The 23,608-nt window shown below is 34.8% G+C and overlaps 2 protein-coding genes across 2 annotated transcripts; both read left to right on the forward strand.

Moving 5' to 3' along the window:
- Nucleotides 1-7,520: 7,520 nt before the first annotated feature.
- On the forward strand, nt 7,521-8,390 carry LOC142620369 (chaperone protein dnaJ 11, chloroplastic-like). Its single transcript, XM_075793748.1, has one exon. The coding sequence runs from the start codon at nt 7,602-7,604 to the stop codon at nt 8,106-8,108; it is 507 nt and encodes a 168-aa protein (XP_075649863.1). The 5' UTR covers nt 7,521-7,601; the 3' UTR covers nt 8,109-8,390.
- Nucleotides 8,391-18,832: 10,442 nt separating this feature from the next.
- On the forward strand, nt 18,833-22,058 carry LOC142621699 (ferredoxin--NADP reductase, leaf isozyme, chloroplastic-like). Its single transcript, XM_075795039.1, has 9 exons — nt 18,833-19,171; nt 19,258-19,492; nt 19,627-19,760; nt 19,875-19,953; nt 20,927-21,018; nt 21,140-21,217; nt 21,298-21,360; nt 21,459-21,693; nt 21,787-22,058. The coding sequence occupies exons 1-9, from the start codon at nt 19,067-19,069 to the stop codon at nt 21,852-21,854; spliced, it is 1,089 nt and encodes a 362-aa protein (XP_075651154.1). The 5' UTR covers nt 18,833-19,066; the 3' UTR covers nt 21,855-22,058.
- The last annotated feature ends 1,550 nt before the right edge of the window (nt 22,059-23,608 follow it).

Raw genomic sequence — 23,608 nt, forward strand, 5'->3', positions numbered from 1 at the left:
CTTCCGTCTGATGCAGGACAGCAGCCGATATGGATTGCCTGGCCACCGATTGGCTGCCGAGGACCTCTTCAACACATTCCCCCGAGGGAAATTTAACCTTAACATGCAAGGTAGAGGAGACAGCTCCAAAAGCGTGCAGCCATGGCCTGGCAAGGATGGCTGTATATGGAGAGTACGCGTCAACCACAATAAAGTCCACCTCAACCGTTTCTGAGCCGGATTGAACGGGCAAACGAATCTGTCCTTTCGGCACAACGGCTCTCCTTCAAAACTTATAAGCGGCGAATCATAAGGAGTAAGATCTTCCAACTTCAACCTTAACCCCTTGAATAGATCAAGGTACATGATATCTGCACCGCTGCCCTGGTCTATCATCACCCTTCTCATATCATAGTTCCCTATCCTGAGGGTGACCACAAGAGCATCGTCATGGGGCTGGATTGTCCCTACCTTATCCTCCTCGGAGAAACCTAAAACGGGCAAAGTGCCCTTCAACCTCTTCGGCCTGCTACCCACATCCTCGGCCTGAGGATGGAAAACCGCCATCACCCTAGTGGGACCTGAGCCGGTCCTACCAGGTGCAGCGAAGATAACATTAATTGTTCCCAATGCTGGCCGAGATGAATTGTTCCTCTGGTTGTTTGAGCCAACTTGACTGACCTGCCCAGCGGGCTGACACAAGTGCTGCTTCAACTTTCCCTCACTGACGAGCTGCTCCAGATGGTTCCACAGGGTCTGACAGTTCTCGGTAGTGTGGCTCACATCCTGATGGTACTGACAAAAGAGGTTTTGATTTCTTTTCGCAGGGTCCTCTGCCATCTTGCTGGGCCATCTGAAGAAGGACTCTTTACGAACTTTCGCTAGTAACTGATGCACTGGTTCTCGGAACACAGTATTTACAGCCTGAGGTGCTGCCGAGCCGGATTGCCCGAAGTAATCCCTCCTCGGCTTGTTGTTGTGATATCTGTCCGACCTGAAATCCCTTCTCTCCTGCGGGATAACCTTCTTCTTTCCCTTCCCTTGCTGCTGGTCTTCCTCTACCATTTTGTACTCATCAATACGATCCATAAGGCGGCGTACGCTGCGGACGGGCTTTTTCGTTAAAGACTTTCTTAGGTCGTGGTCAGTAGGAAGACCTACCTTAAAGGTATTAAGCGCCACTTCATCAAAATCACCATCTATTTCATTAAACATTTCCCAGTATCGGTCGGAGTATGCTTTCAGCGTCTCCCCTTCCTTCATGACCATGGATAGTAGGGAGTCCAATGGCCGAGGGACTCTACTACACGTAATGAACCGCGAAGCGAATGCCCTAGTTAGCTCCCCGAATGAGCCTACAGACCCCGATTTGAGACCGTTGAACCATCTCATAGCCACAGGTCCCAAGCTGGAGGGGAAAACTTTACACATCAGAGTCTCGTTGTGAGAGTGCACTGCCATCCTCTGGTTGAAGTGACTCACGTGCTCCACCGGATCAGTCCGGCCATTGTAGATGGTAAAGGTGGGCTGGGTGAACCTCCTGGGAAGCCTCCCCCTCTCAATCCTCCGTGAAAACGAAGATTTGGAGAGTTGGTGTAACGCCCTACTCATAGCGTCGTTGCCTAAGCCCCTAGAAGGAAGATTCTTGCATCTGCGAGCTGGCCGGTCGTCCTCCTCACCGGAGGACACTGAGCTGGCAGGTGAGCACGATCTCGAACTGTAGCCAGCTCGCCTATCCTCTTCCGAGGAAGGATTAGGTGAGGATGATGAAGGCCTGCGTCTGGCGCGGCGTAGCTTTCTCTTTAAACGGTTGATCTCCTTCTGCATGGTTTTAGAACCGTCCTCTTGGGGGGCGCTACCCCCACGATGAGTATGGCTAGCGCCTGGGTACTCTGTATGGACGCTTCCCTCACGATCCCTTCGACGTTCAAGACGCTCGAAATGATCCTCCGGTTGTGATCCCTGTGACTCTGCATGGTGAGCACCTAAGCCTGCCATAGTATCCCTACCTCTTCTAGACTAGATTTTCCCACAGACGGCGCCAATTGTAAGTGCACAATTGCACCTGGCCCCAAAAACAGTTACGAGCTCAGGCCCAATGAGCCTTAAACAATATGAATTTGTAGAGTGTGGGCTTGAAACCCAGGTTAGAAGTGCCTGAGGATTAAATGACAAGCCAAAGATTGCAAACACTTGAAAAACAACAATGAATATTGTAAATCAACCTGCTCGGACGTAAGCCGAGAGCTGTTCTTATATTATCTCTTTATCTTTTTTTCTTTTTCTTTTAGATTACAAAGAAGGGACCCCATATTCCTGTTCTAGGTTACTCCTTAAATACTCCTCTTTTTGATACTTTGTACACGTGTTGCCCCAACTCCCCTTTAGCCTAGATATTTCTTTTCTCAGTGCCTTTGAATAGTAACCAGAAGTTTCCCTTCCACTGTTCAGGTGTCACTTCCCCATTAATGCGGCCAGGGTGGTAGGTGCAGGGTCTTTAATATGGAGGTGGCAGCCTTTACCTTTGGTATTTCTCAAACATGGGTGCTTCTAGGACATTCAAGGGTTCCCCCCTTTAACCATTGGTCTTGACCGTGTCATTCCCCAACTTTTACCATGAAGTCTCGGGTTCTCCAGTGTCCGTCTGAAGGGAAATTCACCATCGGCTGGATCCTCGGATCCTCGGCGCATGGGCCGACCCGTAGCACTAACAAGTTCTAAATCCAATAGCAGGTCGGCCTTCCTTAGCATGGCCCAAAGACCCACATCTCCATCAGGGTCTTTTTACTCCCCACAAACTTATTACATATTTACCTAATTAATTAAATATTACTAATAATTAATAATTATAACATTAATAAGTCAATAATAATAATATTTAATTAATTAAATAAACATGTCACAAGTCCGTAAACCGTAGTCCGAAGTATAAACCACAGACTCAGATCCACAAATCCATGAACTGTAGTCCGTGTGCTCACAAAAACAGGAGACAAGGTTTTATCCAAACAGCCACGTAATCCGATAAGACATTGTCTTTTTGACCAACAGTTAACTGTCACGTCGCATTGGGACCCGCTGTCTCCGATTTCCGTGGTAAAGCCGTAGGATCGGCTAAGCTCCAATTCAAAGTGGTCGAACTACTGTGTGTAAGGCTGCAAGTAAACCGACTTGAGTTTGAATATTAAAAGCTTAAATTATTTAATTTATTTTATTTTAAATATGAGCTAAGTTTGATAAATTAAATTATATGTTTAAATTGAATCGATTTTTTATTTATTTATTGACCAAGCTCAAAATTATTTATGTACTACTTGATTCATTTGTTTTCTTCTTTTAGATATTTAACATGATAAGGAGATACACTCAAATGATAGCCATCTAGCATTTTCAAGTCTTGAACTGAAATCAATTTCATTTAATTATTTTGTATGTTGTTTATCTTACAATGCTAGACTTGACATTGTTATGTTTATTGAAACATATTTTGTTATATTCGTTAATAAGGAGGTTATTGGTTTTATTTTCACTTCCCTAGTGGGTTTTGATGTAAATATCAAAGAAGTTTAAGTCGTCATCATATTAGTGCCCTCCAATTAAGTGATTTCCTTTTTGTAAGTTTTCAAATTCTCTTTTGAATGAGTGGCCCATTGAGATACTTTACAAGATCACTTTTAGTATAACCATAAATTGTAGGATTCTATTGGTTAGTCGATGGAAGGTGGAGCTTTGTCACATCTTATCTTCTAAGAAACTAACTTTCGTGCAAGGGGAGTAAAGCAAACAGATGGTAAAATTCTCTATGATTCTTGCCTTGACCAATTATTTTATTTTATTTTTATAAATTATTTGCTAAGATAACGCCATTTTAAACTTGTCTTTTGGAGAGAAGAGTTCAAACACTAGAGGGTGTTTGGGAGAGTAGTTTAAGTTATGTTGTTTAGATATTTTTGATATACGTGTGAGTAAAAAATGTGTAAAAATGTGTTTAAATAAGCTTGCCAAACATCCCATAAATTTGTCTATCCAGGGGATAAATCCACCCCGCTATGTTGACATGATTAATGTGCATGAAATGGTATCATTGTCGTTTCATATTTTGAGCAAATCTATTTTTCCTTAAATGTGAGTTTCTTCTAAAATAATGAAATTTATCTTTCAAAAAGAATAGTATACTTGGACACTTATCTAGTTAGCAATCTTTTTTTTTTTTTTGAGAAAGTAGTTAGCAAGTTAATTTAGCATAACACATGTGAAACTTGTCTTTTGGATGTATAAATTCATGAAGAGAAATGCTATTTTTACAATAAATCATAAATGATAGATTGTTTCTAGTTATTATTGGTGGACAAAAAAATAATCTTAATGGCGAATTTAATTTAGAACCATAATAACTTATCACATATTCCAAAAAAAAAAAACAATAAAAAAAACTTATCACATAAAATTTGTTGTGAAACTCTTGTTGACGTAGCACTTCTCATTCACGGAATCCTATTTTACAAAGTAATTTAACTACTTTGCTAATTTAGCAAATAATTTATTAAAATAAATTATTTAACAAAAAAATTTCCTCTTTTTTTTTTTTTGGCTTGTGTGATGTTTTGGAATGGGAATCTTTGAAGGAAACATTTCGTAGATTCGGGTAACTAATGCATTAACTAACACATTTATCTTACACACCGAATAAGAAAGAAAAACATAAATAAAAAGGGCAAAACTTAGATACAATACCTTAGGTATTGTTTGTTAAGTACCCCTTTTAAAATTTAGCCACCTGTCTATTTACTTAACGGAGCAAACGTGCATTAAGTTAACATCCTTTATCCATATTTTTTTTCTTCTTTTTCTTTTTCGCCATGTCCTTCAGATCTGAAAGCCTTAACATCCTTTTTCCATATTTTTTTTCTTCTTTTTCTTTTTCGCCGTGTCCTTCAAATTTGAAAGCCAAAGTTCATGACCCAAAATTTTCCTTCTTTCTCTCCTTTTTTCTTGGAAAAATTATCATTAACCCATGTAGTAATTATTTAGAATCCACACTCCAATATGGAATTAAGATCAGTATCTTTGTCAGCCACCAAAGCCATGCACCTATCGAGCCCAACCAGCCGTTCAAATTGCAAACCAAAGTTCAAATCTTTGAGATCAAAAGCCAGCAACCCATCAACTTTCTGACTGTTTAAAGGTTAGATCGGGAAAAAGAATTATCAAGAGAGATCAGAAAAGAGAGGAACAAAGAAAGAAATAGAGACTGGCATCCAACAAATTGTTCAATTGACAACACGAAACACACGAGCCAGCCCTTTCCTCCTTTTGAATTCTTGATTTCTTCAAAATCCAGAGGTATGAGAGTGTGATAAGAGGGATGTTGATCTTCAAAATCTGGGTCATGAACTCTGATTTTCACACATCTAAAGGAGAAGGCCAAAAAAAAAAAAAAGAAGGAAAGATGTTAACTTTGGCTTTCAGATCTGAAGGACACGACCAAAGAAAGCAGAAGAAAAAAAAAATATGGAAAAAGGATGTTAACTGACATCTGAAGGAGAAGGCCAAAAAAAAAAAAAAAAAAGGAAAGATGCTAACTTTGGCTTTCATATCTGAAGGACACGGCCAAAAGAACAAGAAGAAAAAAAATATGGAAAAAGGATGTTAACTGACATCTGAAGGAGAAGGCAACAAAAAAAAAGAAAGATGTTAACTTCGGCTTTCAGATTTGAAGGACACGGCCAAAAAGAAAAAGAAGAAAAAAAATATGGAAAAAGAATGTTAACTTAACGCACGTTTGCTCTATTAAGTAAAAAGATAGGTGGCTAAATTTCAAAAGGGGTACTTAACGAACAGTACCTAAGGTCCTTGATAGATTAATTTTTTCAAATGGTATATTTAAAGAAAAATTTACGCTCTGTTTGTTTTGCTGGAAAACTTTTTGTAAATATAGTTTTCCACATTTTTTAGTGTTTGGTAGCACAAAAAAAAAACTGGTCAACGGAAAACTATCTTTAATCAATGGAAAATCCTAATAAAAATAAGGCTTGTTTTTTATAACTTGTTTTCCAAAAAAATTTTTTAGAAAAAAATCTCTATCTCACAGTACGCTCTCTCACTCTCACTCTTTCTCTTTTCCCTTTTCTTTTTCTTTCCTCACACTCTCACTATCACTCACTCTAGTCTCTCCTCTTCCATAGATCTCTCTCTCTCACTCTCTCTCCATATTTCTCTTCCCCTTTATAACACAGTTCTTTGAGTAGATTCTTTTTCCCTCATTGCTCAGTAATTATTTCATTCCTCTCTACCAACTTGCAAAAGAGAACATATTTGCAGTGGTAATTATTTATTCCTCTCTACTAAAATCTCAATTCTTTACTTTGAATTTCAAACTTGATTTTATTTTTTTTCTCTAAGAAACTTTTGGTTTGATGGATTCCATGTATAAGTTATTTTTTGCACATAAAAGTGCTAAAAAAAATATAAAAAATAAAAAAGAAGAAAGAATAAATGAATGAAGTAAAAAAAGAAAATTTTAAACATAGTGCCTATATGGCTCTAAATTACTTTTACATAGCATCATCTTTTTTGTTGATAGATACATTATGCAGATATTATGTAGTGATGATATATAAATACATAATTTTGAGTAATATTAAAAACTTCTGGTTGACCATTGTAGACAATTAGTGTACTAGCAAAAAGAGTAGACAATGAAAAGTTATTGTTATTTTGTATTTATTAAAAATGTATTCTCCTGTCAATTTTATGTATATAGACAAATGGTTAATATATATATATATATATATATATATATATATATATAAATATAAATGTGTGTGTGTGTGTGGACGTTCCTGTCCATAAATATAAGTAAAATGAGTAGTAGAGATCATGAAAATTTGACAACTAATTTTTATTGTATCTATTGTCAAAATTTTAGTATGAAAACCAAATTCATCTTTGGTTTTTTTTTTGAATATTGATTACATTAGTTAGTTTACATAATACGCATGTTTTAAATTACACAAGAAATATAAAAAATAAAAATTTGCATACCAAACACCAGAAAATATTCTCAAGCTCATTTTCAAGGTCGTTACCAAACAATGGAAAATGATATAATTTTCTAGAAAATACTCTTTGAAAAATGAATCATTTTCTAAAAAATGTTGATGTTGAAACAAACAGAGCGTTAGGAGAAATGCATTCGGCAAAATTTATTTAGTTCTATAACACTTGTTTGGATTTTAAAAATATGCTATATAACTAAATAAATAAGTTTAGTTAAATTTCATAAATTTTTCATAAAACTATGCTATTTGAAGAGAGAGAGAGAGAGAGAGAAAGAGAGAGAGAAAAGAAAAAAGAAGATTATTTTTGACATAGATCTACGCGGAGAGATGCTGGACACATGGACCCCGACGTTTCGCTGAGTCAGCCATCAGCCATGGATAGATCCAATCACGTTATCTGGATAAGCCTATGTATGATTCGTTAACCCACCCTATACTAACCATGGTAAACTCACCTCCCTATAAAATCCCAGCTCATCCACTCCGGAACCAAACCAAAACCAAAGAAACTTCCAATACCACAGCAAGTCAAGCAACTTACACAACAGAAAGAAATTCATCATGATTTCAATTTCCACATCAACTTCTTTCTCCTCAGCCCATTTCGCTTCCTCAAAGGCCGTCTCCACCGCCTCCTCAAAGCCCATCAAGAACCGTTCGTCGCTTCGTATCTCCGCCGCTTGCTGCACATCAACGGCGGAGAGGCCGACCACTGGGTCCCACGCTACGACAACGTCGTCACTCTACGAGGTCCTTGGGATTCAAGCTGGTGCCACGTGTCAGGAGATTAAGGCTGCATACAGAAGATTGGCTAGGGTTGTGCACCCAGATGTTGCAACTAACAGTCAACTTGGTCAGACCTCAGCCGGGGATCGGTTCATGAAAGTCCATGAAGCCTATGCCACGCTGTCAGACCCTGAGAAACGCGCCGATTACGACCGCGTGCTTTACAATCGCCGGCCAACTGTGGGTTTTTCGCCGTTGGGAATGTCCACGTGTACGGACACGATGGCTTCACGGTTTGCTGGGTATGCACGGCGGAGATGGGAGACCGATCAATGCTGGTAGCCTAAAAAAAGTTGGAGGATTATTAGTGTTAGGACAAGAATTTCTGATTAAAAATTACAGATCAGACTTGTTTTTTAAAGTCAGATTTGTAATTCCTGGTTTCAAGGGTATCTGAATCTTAGGTTAGGAGCTCAGGTTTTGATTTTAGGTTTAGGGCACTCAGGCACAGTATATTATTATTAAACTGTGCACATATAATATGTATGTATAACCTTGTAAACTGTAATCAGGCGACTTTTTTACAGCCTGAATTTATGGAGATTTTGCATTTTCCACTTTCAATTACTTTTTTATTTTTCAGTGAATTCCCTTTACTCTTTATAGTAAATCAAATCCTTACTTTTTTTAATTTTCGTTTTTTAAATCAAATCCTTATGCTATATAGAGGAATGAGTATGAATTTATAAACATTATCCATTACAATTTTAGGAATCATAGTATTTCTTTTGACGGTACTTCTTTTGAGGTTGAACTCAGAAGATTACACCTATAAATTTAATATAATTTAATTTAATTTTTAGAAACATTTCATTTGGTCATATGGTTATATGTACTATTACACATTCACGCAACAAAAAATAAGAAAAATAAAAATAAATATGAAATTAGCCAATTGACCTTATGAAATGACAATTAGGCTGTACACCTTTTGTCTTTAATAGCATTTCGTAAGATGCATCACCATTTCTACCATTTATTATGGTACATTGGTACCTGACGGACCAACAACTTTAGGTTGGCTTGTGTTGGGTTCTAAACGTAACAATAAAGGCGTTGGTACTTGGTATATTTCAAATTACTAGTTAGCGCAGCAGGTGCTGTTGAAAAAATAAAATAATGCTTAAGGTCAATTCTAGATTTTATTTATATCATAAAACATAGATATAAATCATTTAATTTTTAAAGTATAGATTTACATTAATCAAAAGATATATTAATTTTAAGAATTTTGATATTTATGTCATAAAAAGTTAATTTCATTCGTATAAAAATTTTGATCAACCACAAAGTAGGGTAGCTATTTAACATATAAATATTTATTTACTATAATAGTTTTTTAGTACCTACTTGTTAAAAACAATATATATCTACTCTCTAAAAACTTCTAAGAATGATAACAAATATCATCATCTTCCAACAATAAACAACCGAGTTTTGCTAAGAAAATTAAAAAAATGAAAAGATAACAAAAGACATGTATCATCGAATTTTTCATTAGATAAATTATAAGTTTTAAAAATTTAAACATATAAAATTAACGTTCTTTAGATAACAAATAAAACTCCTCATATCATCATTCAAACTTTCTAAGAGCATCCACACCAGTGCTTCTAAAGTCTTCTAAAATGCAAAAAGTGACAAAATTTACACAATTTGAGCAAAAAAAAAACCCACATTAGTGGTGCAAAAACATGTAAAGTTGTGCAAATTCATCCACTAACTACAGTAATTGTGTATATTTACACGGTCACTGTACCTTGTTTATCCATTATTTTAATATTTGTTTCTCTCTCCTTCACCTCACTCTCTCAACTTCTCACTCTCACCTCTCTCTCGTTTTATCTCTTCCTCAATCTCACCGATCTCACCTCAGTCCAATCACAAAAGCTCCGATCTCATCTCAGTTTGATCAAATAAGCTCTGATCACAAAAGCTCCGATCACGTCAAATCCCTTCAAAAGGTTCGATCTCACCTCAGTCCGATCACATAAGCTCCAATCACAAAAGCTCTAATCTCACCTCAGTCCGATCACAAAAGCTCCAATCTCACTGTTGCTGGTTTTTTTTTCTTTTTCTTTTTCTTTTTTCTGGTTTTTTGGTTGATTGTAGGTGTGGGTCAGTGGGTTTTGATCTTGATCGGCTTGTTTTTTTTGCTTCATTGGTGGGTTTTGATGATCTTGCCGCCGATTGGGTGGGTAATGATTTGGCTTGATTGGGTTTCGGGTTGGGTGGGTGATTAATGAGTTTGGGATTGAATGTGTTGGTTTTCCTTGATGATGCTGGTTGGGTGGTGATGATGCTGGCTGGGTGTGGAGTGATCGTTGGTAGTGATGGACTGTGGCTCTGTGAGAGAGAGAGGGGCAGTGAGGGAGGGAATAATAAAAAATTGTAAAAGAATGAATATTTTATTGAATAAATGTGTAGAATAGATAAACTGATGTGGTTGTTTTATAAAAATGAGCGTGTAAAATAGAGAAAATAAGTTTTTTCGTGTAAAATAGACGAGAAGTTTGCATCTACTGATGTGGATGCTCTAAGAATTTCTACCATTTAAAACTCAAAATACGTAAAGAAAATTTTTAAGATGTTAAAATTTAGCGGAAGTAATTTAGACATTACACAATAAAATATTTTAAGAATCATAAACTTTCATTAGGGTTTAACAGAGAGAATAATAATATGACATATTTACTCTTTTCCAAAATATTGAGGGAATAATTGCTTCATTTTAAAGTCTAAGGAAGAATTGTAAACTACCCCAAACATAAAGGATGAAAAGTGTTTTTTTTCTAAGTTTTTGTTTTTGTGTGTAAAACTATGTGTTTTTACTTAAAACGGTGTATAAAGAAAAATATACAAAAAGTCAACTCACAAAAAATTGTATGTGGAATAGTGAACTTTGGCTCAACAAAGTTGATTAAACCAACAAAAAATTTCTAGAAGCACAACAGAATGACTCAACATTTTCATAATACCTTTATAATTTTGTTATATTTTATTTTAACTTGTAAAGAATTGATAGCTTAGCAGTTTTGAAAATATTGTGACGATATCAAGATGTCTTAACATTTTTCACACAAAAAAATGCTATGTCCATTAAATTTTCAAAAAAATCATAAGCGGTAGGTTACTACAAGCTGTTATTGGTGGGCAAAAAGTAGTTTCATTAGTAAGTTTAAATTAGAACCAATAACAATTTACCACATTTGATTTGTTATGAAAATGTTGTGAAAATTATTGTGGATGTAGCACTTCTTTTTCACAAATACTTTTAGTTTTAGTTGTGGTTGGTTCTAGTATGACATTTTATTATTTTATTTTGGCCTATAATGAATTAACACCTCCACAATTGTGAAAATATTGTGCCAAGTTGTGATGTTATTATTTTATTATAATGTGAAACAACGTGAATTGGAAAAACCAAAAATAAATTAAATAATATAGCAAATCTACTACAGCTTTATGCATTCACAAAAAAAAAAAAAAATGCGGCCAGCAAAATAATTAAAATTGAACAAACCAAAACTACTGTAGTTTTCCCATTCACTCTTTTTATATATAGAAATATACATTGCACTTACAATATAAATTTATATTGTAAACACATAAAAATTGGCAAATGTTGTACACATTTGCAAAATATGTACAATTTTTTTTTTTTTTGCAAATATATATAATATTTGCCACTTTTTGTGTGTATACAATGTAATCTTACATTACAAGTACAAAGTAAATATATAAAGATCATTTAAAAAAAAAAAGCTCAAACCATATTGATGAACTTGAAATTAAAAAAAAAAAAAAGGAAAAAGGCAACTCACTAAACCAAAAATACTGTTCATAAGCCTATTGACTCTTTTTATATATAGAAAGTTAGGCATGGATTTTTTTATTTATTTTTTGGAAAAGATATGATATTTGAATGATTTCTATTTTATTATGATTTTTATTTATTATCATATTAAGACACCAATCAATTTTTAGTACAAATAGTTCTTCTATAAAATAAAAATATTCGTATAAACCGGCTTCAATTATTATACTTGTATTTTGCGTTAATATTATGGGTGGACAAGAGACATTCCACTTTTACAAAGGCCATACTTTGGTCACATGCTATTTCAACAGTCTCTCTGGTAAAAAGAAGAAGAACAAAAAAAACTCTTTCTATGGCCTTCGCACATGGCATCTTAGTTGTTCTAAAAAAAAAAAAAAGAGATGATTTGATTTATTTTTTGGGAGTAGTAAACAAATTACGGTCAATTTAATTTGTTAAATTAATTTAACTTGTGTTTTTGTATCAACTATCAAAGAGTTACAAGAATTTTTTCTTTTGAAAAAAAAAAATCGTGTGAAAGGAACAGCAAAAACCAAATTATGGTTGTGGGGAGTAAAAGGGCCCAAATGGGCATGTGGGCCTTTGGGCTATAACATGAAGGGCCGATCTGCTCCAGGGTTAAACTCTATGAGTCGACCCATACGTCGAGGGTCTGAGGATACAGCCGATGACGAGATTCTCCTTGGAAAAGCCCTAGAGAGTTCAAAATTTCATTATGAAGGTCAAAGCACAACTCTGGAGAGACCAGTGGTTAAAAGGGGACATCCTGAATCTTCTAGATGCACCGGTATTAAAGAAAATATCAAGAATAAAGGCTGCCACCTCTGCATTAAAGGCTCTGCACCTACCTCCCTGGCCGCATTAATGGGGAGGTGACCCTTGAACAGTGAGGTGGAAACTTCTAGTCACTGTTCAAAAAGTATCAGGGAAGGCAGTATAAAAGGGGGGTAAAAGCCAAAGAAAATGGGGATCGGAAAACTAAGAAAGAAATTAAGAACTTGTAATTTTCAAGGAAGAAAGAGAAATAATAAAGAAATAGTCCTCGGCTTGAGTCCGAGGAGACCCATTTGTCATTATCGTTCTTTATTTACTTGTGTTTGCTTATAAAAGCCTGTTATCAAGATCCCAGCGTTTCTAACATAAGTTTCAAGCCCACACTCTACAAATCTTATTGTTTAAGGCTCATTGGGCCTGAGCCCGTGATTGTCTTTGGGTCCAGGTGCAATTGTGCACTTACAATGGTATTAAACTATTAATTAAAATTTTCAACATATTCAACAATATTTTTACATCTTATTTTCTTATGCAATAGCATTTTCTAACTAACTCACTGATCTCAATATTTTGAAGTTGTAATTGCTAAAAATTATCAATGTGTTTTGTTAGTTAAGGTACTTAAGGATGATAAAGGGCCAGTTCTGGATCGGGTATACCCAAATTTGACTTTGATTTTTTACCCATGGATACATGGACTCTTAAATCCAATTACCACCCATACCTGAATATCTTGCCCGTGAATATCTATACCCAACTTGAACTTGATTTTAAAAAATAAAACTTTTACCTTTTTACTTTTATTTTTAAAATTAAAAACGTGATTTTGCAGCTTAAAAAATTGATCTTGCTCTTTTATGACCGCACTATATGGAATATTGAATCCTTTAAAAGTACGTTTAATGGGATTAAATAGTAAAACAACTTTCCTTTTATAATCAATATTGATGAAATATAATCAATGTATAAATAATAATTCTCATATCAAAGATTTGTATCAATACGTAAGAATGACAATGGGTTAAGTTTCCCTTTCACTTTCCCTGCCCCCGCCCCACTTCTGCTTATAGCGTGTGTAAGGTCACAATTTGCACCTAAACCCAATAATAGAAAGGGTATAAGCCCAAAAAGCTCACAATAAATTTGTAGAGAGTGGGTTCTAAATCTAGTTGCTTATGGGCTTCATTAACAACGGTAATGGCTTAAGATCACAAAACAATATTGATGGACAAGTTTATATGATGAAAAACTGTCCTCGGACTCAAGCCGAGGAGCTAGTTCTTATACTTCTTTCTTCTTAAAGGAAGATTACAAGAATATCCAGTCTACACTGTTTTCTTTTTTTCTCCCCGATCTCCTTTCCTGAATGTCTCCTCCTTCTTTTATATCATTTTTCTTCCTCTTTACATCCTCCATATATGGATCAGATTACTGGTTTGGATACTTGTCCCGTTAGTCCATCCCTGAAGTCTTTGGGGGTAGCTGTAAGGCTGAACCCTGATGCTCAGACATCATTTCTTCATTAATGCGGTCAGAGAGTTACTTACAGAGTATTCAATTCGGTGACAACAGTTTTTTTCTTAGATATTTCACGGCCCTTCCTTGTCCTATATTCTTACCATGTACATCTTTATCTACAGGACCTCCTAGAAGGTTGCTTCTGGTAGACAAACCATCCCTCTCAACCTTGGTTTTACTCTGCCGAGGAAATATTCCACCTTGGACCGCCTTTTTGGACGACCTTACTCAGACTTTCTCCTTTTACTTTCCAACTCGGACCCTTGAAGAGATATTTTCCCGTTTTCGGACTTCCGAATGTCCTCGGATTGGGCCATTGGCCCAATATATACATAGATATATACTCCAGGGCCCATTGACCTTACAACGTGTTCTTTTTCTTGCCTCTTTCTATTGGATACCAGCGAGTGCCCATGGATACCCATCCTACCACACTCAAATTTTTGTTATATATAATTTTATAAATTTATTTTGAATGCGTTAAAATTAAAACTCATAAAACATTAAAAAAAACTAGTAAGGAAAACAAAACATTTAACAAGGAAAGATATATTACAAAAACTAGTAAGAGGGGTGTGTAGCCAACTCGTCAAAATCGATCCGATCCAATCCAACTTGTTGAGTTGAGTCAATTTTTATGTGGGTTGGGATTTGAATCATTTATTTATTCGTTTATTTATTTTTTTATAGTAGGTCAGGTTGGATTCGGGTAATAAGATTCACAAATCCACCAAACTTGACCTGACCCACCTATGTTTAATATATATTTAAAATATATAAAAAATTTAATATATATTTAAAAGTATATTATAAAATTTTTTATTTACTTTTTTGCTTCTCTTCCTAATTAAAATCTAAACCCTAAGTTCTCTTCATATAATTTGTGTTGATTTGATGTTATGCTCAGAATTAATTGGTTCTAAATATGCTCTTATCTATGGTGGTGTTGTTCTAAAGCTCAATTTAATAATAATAAGTAACTAAAAAAAATTGCCCAACCTATGGGTTTGACTAGAATCAGATGGGTTGGGTTGGATTTTTTTAATCCACTCCAATGGATTGAGTTAAAAAAAACCTTTCAATCCAACCCAATTCGACCTATGCACACCATTCTTAGTAATGTAATCAATTGATTGTTTTAAAGGTACCACTAACATTTTAAGAAGTTCCCTAATAAACCGATATTGACTTTGCCAACTCATGATATTATGTCTAATGAATTAAAAACAGGTTACAATGATATTAGAGCTGTTATGTATTTTTAACTGATATTGACTTGCTAACTCGTGATGGATGTTAGAGATGTAATGTATGTTTAAGATTTTTGTAAACGTATATTTGAATTCCAATTTATAAGTGTCATTAACAAAAAACCAAAACAAAAACGTGTCGGGTAATATCCCACCCGATCCACCAAATTTTAGGGAAAAATGATGTCCATGCAAAACCTGCACTTATTGGGTCAAGTCGAGTACCTGTTGCCCAACGGATATTGGCCATCAATGATTCTTTTTAATGGAGTCATAAGACTTATTAGTGTAACTTGTTTATAGTTAGATAATATAAGAGGATAAATTTATAAGTCCCTATGTAATTGGTTGATGGATATTCCTCCAAATTGGTTTAGAGGAAATGTCATATAGATAGTTATGACTTTTTGATTATATAAATTAGGCAAAAACCACATTTTCGTTCCTATATTTTCACGCAATTCTCACTTTGGTTTTTATATTTTATTTTCACCGCTTTTACTCCTTATCCAGAAAAATGAGTTATTTTTATTCCTGCCGTTACATCAGAGACGGAAAATGTACATGTGGCAAACTGAACTATTAAAATAAAATAAAAATATTTTGGCATTAAAAAATGCCACGTCAGCATCTAAATTTTTTTTTTAAAAAAATTAATTTTAACTAAATAAAAAAATTAGAAACATAAATTGTGGGGAGTAAAAGGACCCAAGCGGGCATTTGGGCATTTGGGCTCTAGCAAGGAGGGCCGATATGTTCTTGAGCTAAGAATTTGTTAGTATTGTGAATCGGCCCATACGCCGAGGGTCCGAGGACACATCCGAAAGTGAGTTTCTCCTCAGACAGACTCAAGAGAACTTGGAGATTCACTACGAAGGTCAAGGCAGAATTTCGGAAAGGCTGTTGGTTAAGAGGGGGAAACCCTGAACCATCTAGATACACCGGTGTTAGAAATATATCATGAGCAAAGGCTGCCACCTCCACATTAAAGACTCTGCACCTATCTCCCTGGCCGCATTAATGGGGAAGTGACCCCTGAACAGTAGAACTGAAACTTCTGGTCACTATTCAAAGGCACTAAGAGAAGAAATATCTAGAGGGGAGGGGGTTTGAGCAACACGTGGATAGAGCATCAGGAAAAGAAGTATTTAAGGGGGGTGAAGGCCAAAGAAGAGGGGGCCAGTCTGTAACCAAAAAAGAAATTAAGAATTGTAATCTTTAAGAAAAAAAGGAAAATAATACAGAAGTAGTTCTCGGCTCACGTCCGAGGAGGTCCATCTGCAATTTTTATTCATTATTTACAAGTGTTTGCACACCATAGCCTGTTATCAAGTTCTCAGTACTTCTAATCTAGATTTCAAGCCTACACTCTACAAATTTCATTGTTTAAGGCTCATTGGGCCTGAGCCCATAATTGTCTTTAGGTACAGGTGCAATTGTGCACTTACAGAAATAAAAACCAAAAATCATATTAATTGAGATCTAAGTGTGTCTTGAACAAGAACAACAAGAACACAAACCCAGATCTAAGACCACAAAATTAAAATCCAAAAATCATAAACCTAGAAAATAAGAATAGAAAAGTAAACTATAGATTCACATCAAATTAAACATGAACAAGAAATTAAACATGAAAGCAAAATTAAAACAAAAAAAAAAAAATTAAAATTCAGTTCATCTTCAACAAGAACTTTAAAGAACACAAATTCAAATTTAAACATAAGAATGCATGCCCAGATTTTCTAGCATTTTTTTGTCCTTTCTTCTCAACCAAACACAAAAACAAAAACAAAAACTGATTTCCAGCAAGAACAAAAATACAAACAAAAACCCAGCAACAGATCTTCCTTATCAACCAAGCACAAAAGCAACAAACACAAACCCACCAACTAACAGCAATGAGGACGAAGACGTGGAGAAGTTTCTAGAGTCGTTCACGAAGGACCTTCTTGTGGCTCTAATCAAGGAGGGAGTGAGCAAGCACCCAGACTTGATTGAAATTGTGCGTGAGCTCACTGATGCGGACCCTTCCCACCGCAAGATCTTCATCCACGGCCTCGGCTGGGACACCACCGCTGAAACCCTCACCTCTGTCTTTGGCAAGTACGGCAAGATCGAGGATTGCAAGGCGGTCACTGACCGTGTCTCTGGTAAGTCCAAAGGCTCTTCAAGCACCGAAGCAGCGCTTGGAAGGCTCTCCAGTAGCCCTAGAAGCTCATCTGCAATCGCACCACCCCATGGCCGGGACCCATGGCCACACCCATCAATTGCTTATATTTGAACATAAACACAAGATCACAAATTCAAATTTTGAAAAGAAACAAGCACCGAGAGAGAGAAAGAGAGAGTCATGGATCTGAAAAGAAAGAAGAAAAACAAAGATACAAACACAAATAGAGCAAGTAATGGATCTGAAAATAACGAAGAAAAAGAAGTATAAAATGAGAGTGAATGAGAGTCGGCCATGGCTGGGATCGCTCTGTTTTCATGTTTAATTTCTTGTTCATGTTTAATTTGATGTGGATTTATAGTTTTTTTTTTCTTATTTTCTGGATTTGTGATTTTTAGATTTTAATTTTGTGTTTTTAGATCTGGGTTTGTTTTCTTGTTGTTTATGTGATTTTTGGTTTTTATTTCTGTTTTTAATTTTTTATTTAGTTAAAATTAATAAATTAATTTTTTTAAATTTAGATGCTGGCGTGGCATTTTTTAATGCCAAAATAAAATTTTATTATTATTATTTTAATAGTTCCGTTTGCCACATGTGCATTTTTCATCTTTGATATAATGGTAGAGACAAAAACAAGACACGTTTTCTAGGACAGGAAGTAAAGCGGTGAAAATAAAAGATAGGGACCAAAGTGGGAATCCCGTGAAAATGTAGGGATGAAAATGTGGTTTTTGCCTATAAATTATTGTGTAAGACTCTAAGTTAATTATTATTAGATCTTTATAGAGTTAGAGTACTCTTTTTACGGAGAAATTATTTACTTCTACGAGATGAGTCATTCCTTCTCTCCCATATAAGCACTGAGATATAAAAATCTACTACATTTTAGCTAACCAAACTTAAAATTCATTGACATTTACGTAAATTTATACTAATATTATTCATTTTGCATTTTTTTTCTTTATTTACATATTCCAAGGACGAATGAAGAGTATAAATGATGGTCGTTGTGTGTGAAGAAAAATAAACAATTAAAAAAATGAAGAAAAATTAATTTTTTAATGAACTGTAGTGTAAAATTAATAATATGGTGTTGGGTGTTTTGAAAAGTGAAATTAATAATCTGATGTTGAGTGTTTTGAAAGTGAGTATGAAAACAAAATTAATAGGTTATAATATTAAAATAAATAAAAAATTTTGCACGAACTAATGTGAATACTCTTAAGTTGGATTTGGGGTTTAAGTTTTTAACAATAATAAGCCTTCATTTATTCATTTGATAGCTTTAGTTACTTGGAGGAAAATTAAAGTCATGGATTGTTTTTGGTAACGAGATTTATCTTGTCGTTACAGCTCTTGATGTAACAACGATTTGTTACAACAAGCAGCAAACATTACTTGCTAAGGGTTCATAGAATATTATGTAAAGGCGACAAAACAACTATGGTTCTTTGTTACAATAGATGGTCTTATCTCCATAGAATCTCTAATTCTCTCCTACCATTGAGTCCATGACGGCTAACAACCACTGCGTTTGTCCTCTAACCTTATCCACCCAATCTGTAATCCTCTTAAATATTTTTGTTTTTTGTTTTTAAAATATCTTTGTATGTGTCTCCTTTTTTCAAATTCCCTCACAACCCCATTTAACTCTATCGTGTGACTGTATTTTCCTCTGAAAAAAAAAATGGCTTCTGCAGTAAATGCATCGGTCTCTTTACCATCTTCCACTTCATCCTCTCTAACCACCAGAACTTCTACAGTATATTCAGAAAGAGTTAGCTTCAGTAAGGTACAGTGAAGTAATCCATAATTGTCAATGTTCATGCTAAAGTTACTGAATGATTTTCTTGTCATATTGGTTTTGTTTCTGTATAGAGTATCTTCTATTCTAGAAATGTCTACGTTGGTAAGAAAATGGTTCAGATTAGAGCCCAAGTCACCACAGAGACTCCAGCCAAAGTACAAAAAGTTTCCAAGAAAGATGACGAGGGTGTGATTGTAAACAAGTTCAAGCCTAAGGAGCCTTATATTGGTAAGTGCCTTCTGAATTCCAAAATTACAGCGGACGATGCTCCGGGAGAGACTTGGCACATGGTGTTCACTACTGAGGGTGAGTAAGACTGTAAGAGTACTTCTCTGCCATTTTTTTTAATTTCTTTTATAACTGAAAGAAATTATGTCGTTCACATTTTGATACACTTATGGATATTTGCTTATTTCATTATATGGGGTTGGATAATACAGGGGAAGTTCCTTATAGAGAAGGACAATCCATTGGTATTATTCCAGATGGCATTGACAAGAATGGGAAACCCCACAAGCTTAGATTGTATTCTATTGCCAGTAGTGCTCTTGGAGACTTTGGGAATTCCCAAACTGTAAGTGCATTAACTATTAAGAAATATTGTAATTGTTATAGGCATGCTCTTTTTCTTTGTGGTATTTTATATGGTGGTTTAAATAATATGGGTGAACATATCTTTGTATTGTAGGTTTCTCTGTGTGTCAAGAGGCTTGTCTACACCAATGATAAAGGAGAGATAGTTAAAGGAGTTTGCTCAAATTTCTTGTGTAAGCAACTCAGGTCTAAGAAGCATCTATGCTTCCGAATATATCTTTTCTCACTTTATGATTTTGTGCCATATATATATAGTTCAGGAAAATTCCACAATCTTTTAGCTGATCTATTGTCTCACTACACACATGATGTTTCTTAATGTCATGATGAGTACCCAATGTCATGACTGAGTAAAGTGTTAAACACATTTGTGATATACTCAAGTACTAATCTTTAGTGCCCTAATCCACTAATGTAGGACTGAGCACATGCCCTGACGTTCTTGTCAGGGCCCGCATCAAGCGACAATGCCCAAGTTGGCTCTGATACAATTTGTCAAGACTTATGGAAAGCGCTAATCACATATATGCTATACCATAAAAATACTAGTCACAATTGGAACTCCTTGTAATCATCTATATAACCTAAATCTAACTAGTATACCCTTGGAGTATTACACTTAATATTAGAAAAGGGAGCTATACACTCCATATTTTTTAATAAACTCCAACAATTTCATATACATGGAATGCTTGAATTGGATTTGAGCGAAACTTCTGCAGTCTTTCATGACAGATATGCAGGGTCACACTGGTCATTGATTTTAAATCATGCATCTTTTTTTAATGAGTAAGAAAACTGCATTTAATAAGATACAAATTCAAATATACACTTCTTGTTAAATTATAACAGCAAGGGCATGCTTTTGTTTCCTTAGTATGCTTGAGACATACCTATTTCCATTTTTGTGAGGAAAACCGAATATCTTTCAACTTTTCCCTTCTGTATACTTAAGGATGTCAAATATTTCAATGAAACATGGCCTTTCTGTATCTTATCTTCCAGCATATAGTTGGAAATTATTTTGAACTTGAGGAAGCAAGAGAAATTTGCTTGCATAAACTTGGCACCAAGCAGTAATCAGCCATAATCAGACTTCAGGAAACGGTTTTGTTATTACTTAGCAGTTCTGGTTCTTTCATTCAGGTGACGTGAAGCCTGGGGCTGATGTGAAAATCACAGGACCTGTAGGAAAAGAAATGCTTATGCCAAAAGATCCAAATGCCACAGTTATAATGGTAGGTTTTGTGCACTGGCATAACCATAACATGTTGTTTACCATCCATATTCTTGAGAAAATTTGGAGTCTTTGTTCTGTGAGATCCTATTGTCATTTAATTATTCACAATCTCTTTGTAGCTTGCAACCGGAACTGGAATTGCTCCTTTCCGTTCATTCTTGTGGAAGATGTTTTTTGAGAAGCATGAGAATTATAAGGTAGTGGGGTATGGAAAAGATTTGGGTTAAAATGCCTAGCTGTGATGGGTGAATGATAATAATTTTGATATGCAATGCAGTTCAATGGATTGGCTTGGCTTTTTTTGGGTGTTCCAACAACTAGCTCATTGCTCTACAAGGAGGTGAATTTTCTTTTTAATTTCATTTTCATCTTACTTTCATGTGTTAGACTATGATGGAATAGACTTGCTTTGTATGATTAAGTTGTGCTTGAAAACAGGAGTTTGCGAAGATGAAAGAGAAGGCACCAGAAAACTTCAGAGTTGATTATGCAGTGAGCAGAGAACAAACAAATGACAAGGGTGAGAAGATGTATATTCAAACCCGAATGGCACAGTATGCAGAGGAGCTATGGGAGTTACTCAAAAAAGACAACACCTATGTATATATGTGTGGACTCAAGGGAATGGAGAAGGGGATTGATGACATAATGGTCTCTTTGGCTGCTAAAGATGGTAATCTCATAATGAATTTAATATAAAGCAAATTCCTGAAATGAATATACAATACAACATTAGTAGTTAATACTTTATACCTATCTCTTGCAGGCATCGACTGGCTTGAATACAGGAGACAATTGAAGAAGGCAGAGCAATGGAATGTTGAAGTCTACTGATTCTACTGATGTTACACGTATACACTGAAGAATCCCTTATTATTTCTTCTGTGTGAAGGAGATAGGTCATCTTATATGTAATTTGTTAGAACATAATCTACTTATTTTGTATAGTGATTTTAAAATCGCATTAACTACTGGATTTAGGGATATCATGGATGATTTCGTGGTAGAATGAATTCCACTACTTGGAAGTTTTCATAATTTGTAGAATACTAATTCCGTTGTTTTTCCACTCATATATTTTGTCAAGATTGAACTTTAAACAACGACAATACCTTTCACACCAAGACTGGCAAAGTGATAATAGGATCGAGCTGTTTTGATGATTGAGATGTTCATATGACTCCTGCTTCTTGAGTAGGTGCTAGAAAGGGAACTTTAGAGACAATCATTTCCACGCTCAAAGCCACAACATATTTAAGCGTTAGCTTGTGATTGGTGCATTCTTCAGTAGATTGTGCTTTGCATCACAGATATCATGACAATGATTCTAGATTATCACTGAAAGTCTGAAACAGGTTTTTCCCTCTAGTTTATGTAGATTTCCAAAGTAAATCATAAGTATCACTTTTCTTTCTTTGATTTAAAGATAATATATGTATATGGAAATGGTTGGTAGATTTAATAAAAGTAAAGTGTCTCATGAATTGATTGTAAAAGTAATTGTCTCTTACTATTACTACTAGTGGCAAAACTAATTTTCCCCCTTTCTAGGCCAATGTTATATAGTGATGTGAACAATTTTTTTTTTTTTGTTGAGAAGACGATGTGAACAAACTTAAGTTAGTAACTTATTTAAAAAATAATATATTTTGACAATTCACGGTTTAGTAATAAGGCAATAAAAATAACAAATGTGAGTCTTAATAAACATTATGTTAGTTTTTGTAGTTCAGTAAGTAGCAATCGGCCATCACCTTACATATAATATAACAATTATCCCTTTCACAAATATTTTATTCACAACTTTTTGAGAAACCAGTCTCATACTTATATTCTTCTCCAAAAAAAAGAAAAGAAATCAGTCTCATACCTATATATCATAAAATAAATGATAAAAAAAGAAATCTTATGAAAGACAGGTGCGAAAAATGATGTTAGAACAATTGCATCATAATTAAGTGATACTATAAGTTTATGAATTGATAAATTACATGACACATACGAATTTTCAAACATTTATAATCCCAAATAACAATTATTAGTTAGAGTAATAAAAGATTTAAAAAACACAGCTCAAATAGAGATAAATGCAAATAAATAATATATAAAATTAATAAAAAGTATTGGATATTATAAAATATTCAAATGGGGCAAGAGATGAAAAAGTCAGGGAAAGAGTGGAAGGGTCTGCAAAAGTCAGGGCTTTCCCCCTTGGCAGCTGATGTCCATTAAATCCAATCAATGTATTGATAATTACAATGGTGGGAAAATGAATTCAAATAATGGTTCTCTTTAGTAAAGAATTATGCCAATTACTATGGGTAATGGACATTATTATTTATATTTGGGTAAGTAGTTGAGAAGGCTAAAATATGAGGATGGATTTCTTCTCTTTAAATTGAAGGTGAACATGTCAAAATTCTTGTAGTTTAATTAGTACTTTCTCATATTTCTAACGAAAACGTTAAGAGTTCAAATCCATCAGTTGTAACTATTATTTGTTTGTTTGTTTTATTTATTTATTTTTAAAGAAATGAATGTGAACGCGAAAGATAGTGCTTGGAAATGTTGCTAAAGCTACCAGTATT

Source organism: Castanea sativa, chromosome 1 (assembly GCF_040712315.1).
Source record: "Castanea sativa cultivar Marrone di Chiusa Pesio chromosome 1, ASM4071231v1".
Taxonomy (NCBI): Eukaryota; Viridiplantae; Streptophyta; class Magnoliopsida; order Fagales; family Fagaceae; genus Castanea; species Castanea sativa.

Bases quoted from the DNA above. Each gene is read 5' to 3' on its own strand.
- LOC142621699 (XM_075795039.1), top strand. From the start codon at position 19,067: ATGGCTTCTGCAGTAAATGCATCGGTCTCTTTACCATCTTCCACTTCA. The intron at 19,172-19,257 runs GTACAGTGAAGT...GTTTCTGTATAG, and splicing joins AAAGAGTTAGCTTCAGTAAG to AGTATCTTCTATTCTAGAAA. The intron at 19,761-19,874 runs GTAAGTGCATTA...TTTGTATTGTAG, and splicing joins ACTTTGGGAATTCCCAAACT to GTTTCTCTGTGTGTCAAGAG.
- LOC142620369 (XM_075793748.1), top strand. From the start codon at position 7,602: ATGATTTCAATTTCCACATCAACTTCTTTCTCCTCAGCCCATTTCGCT.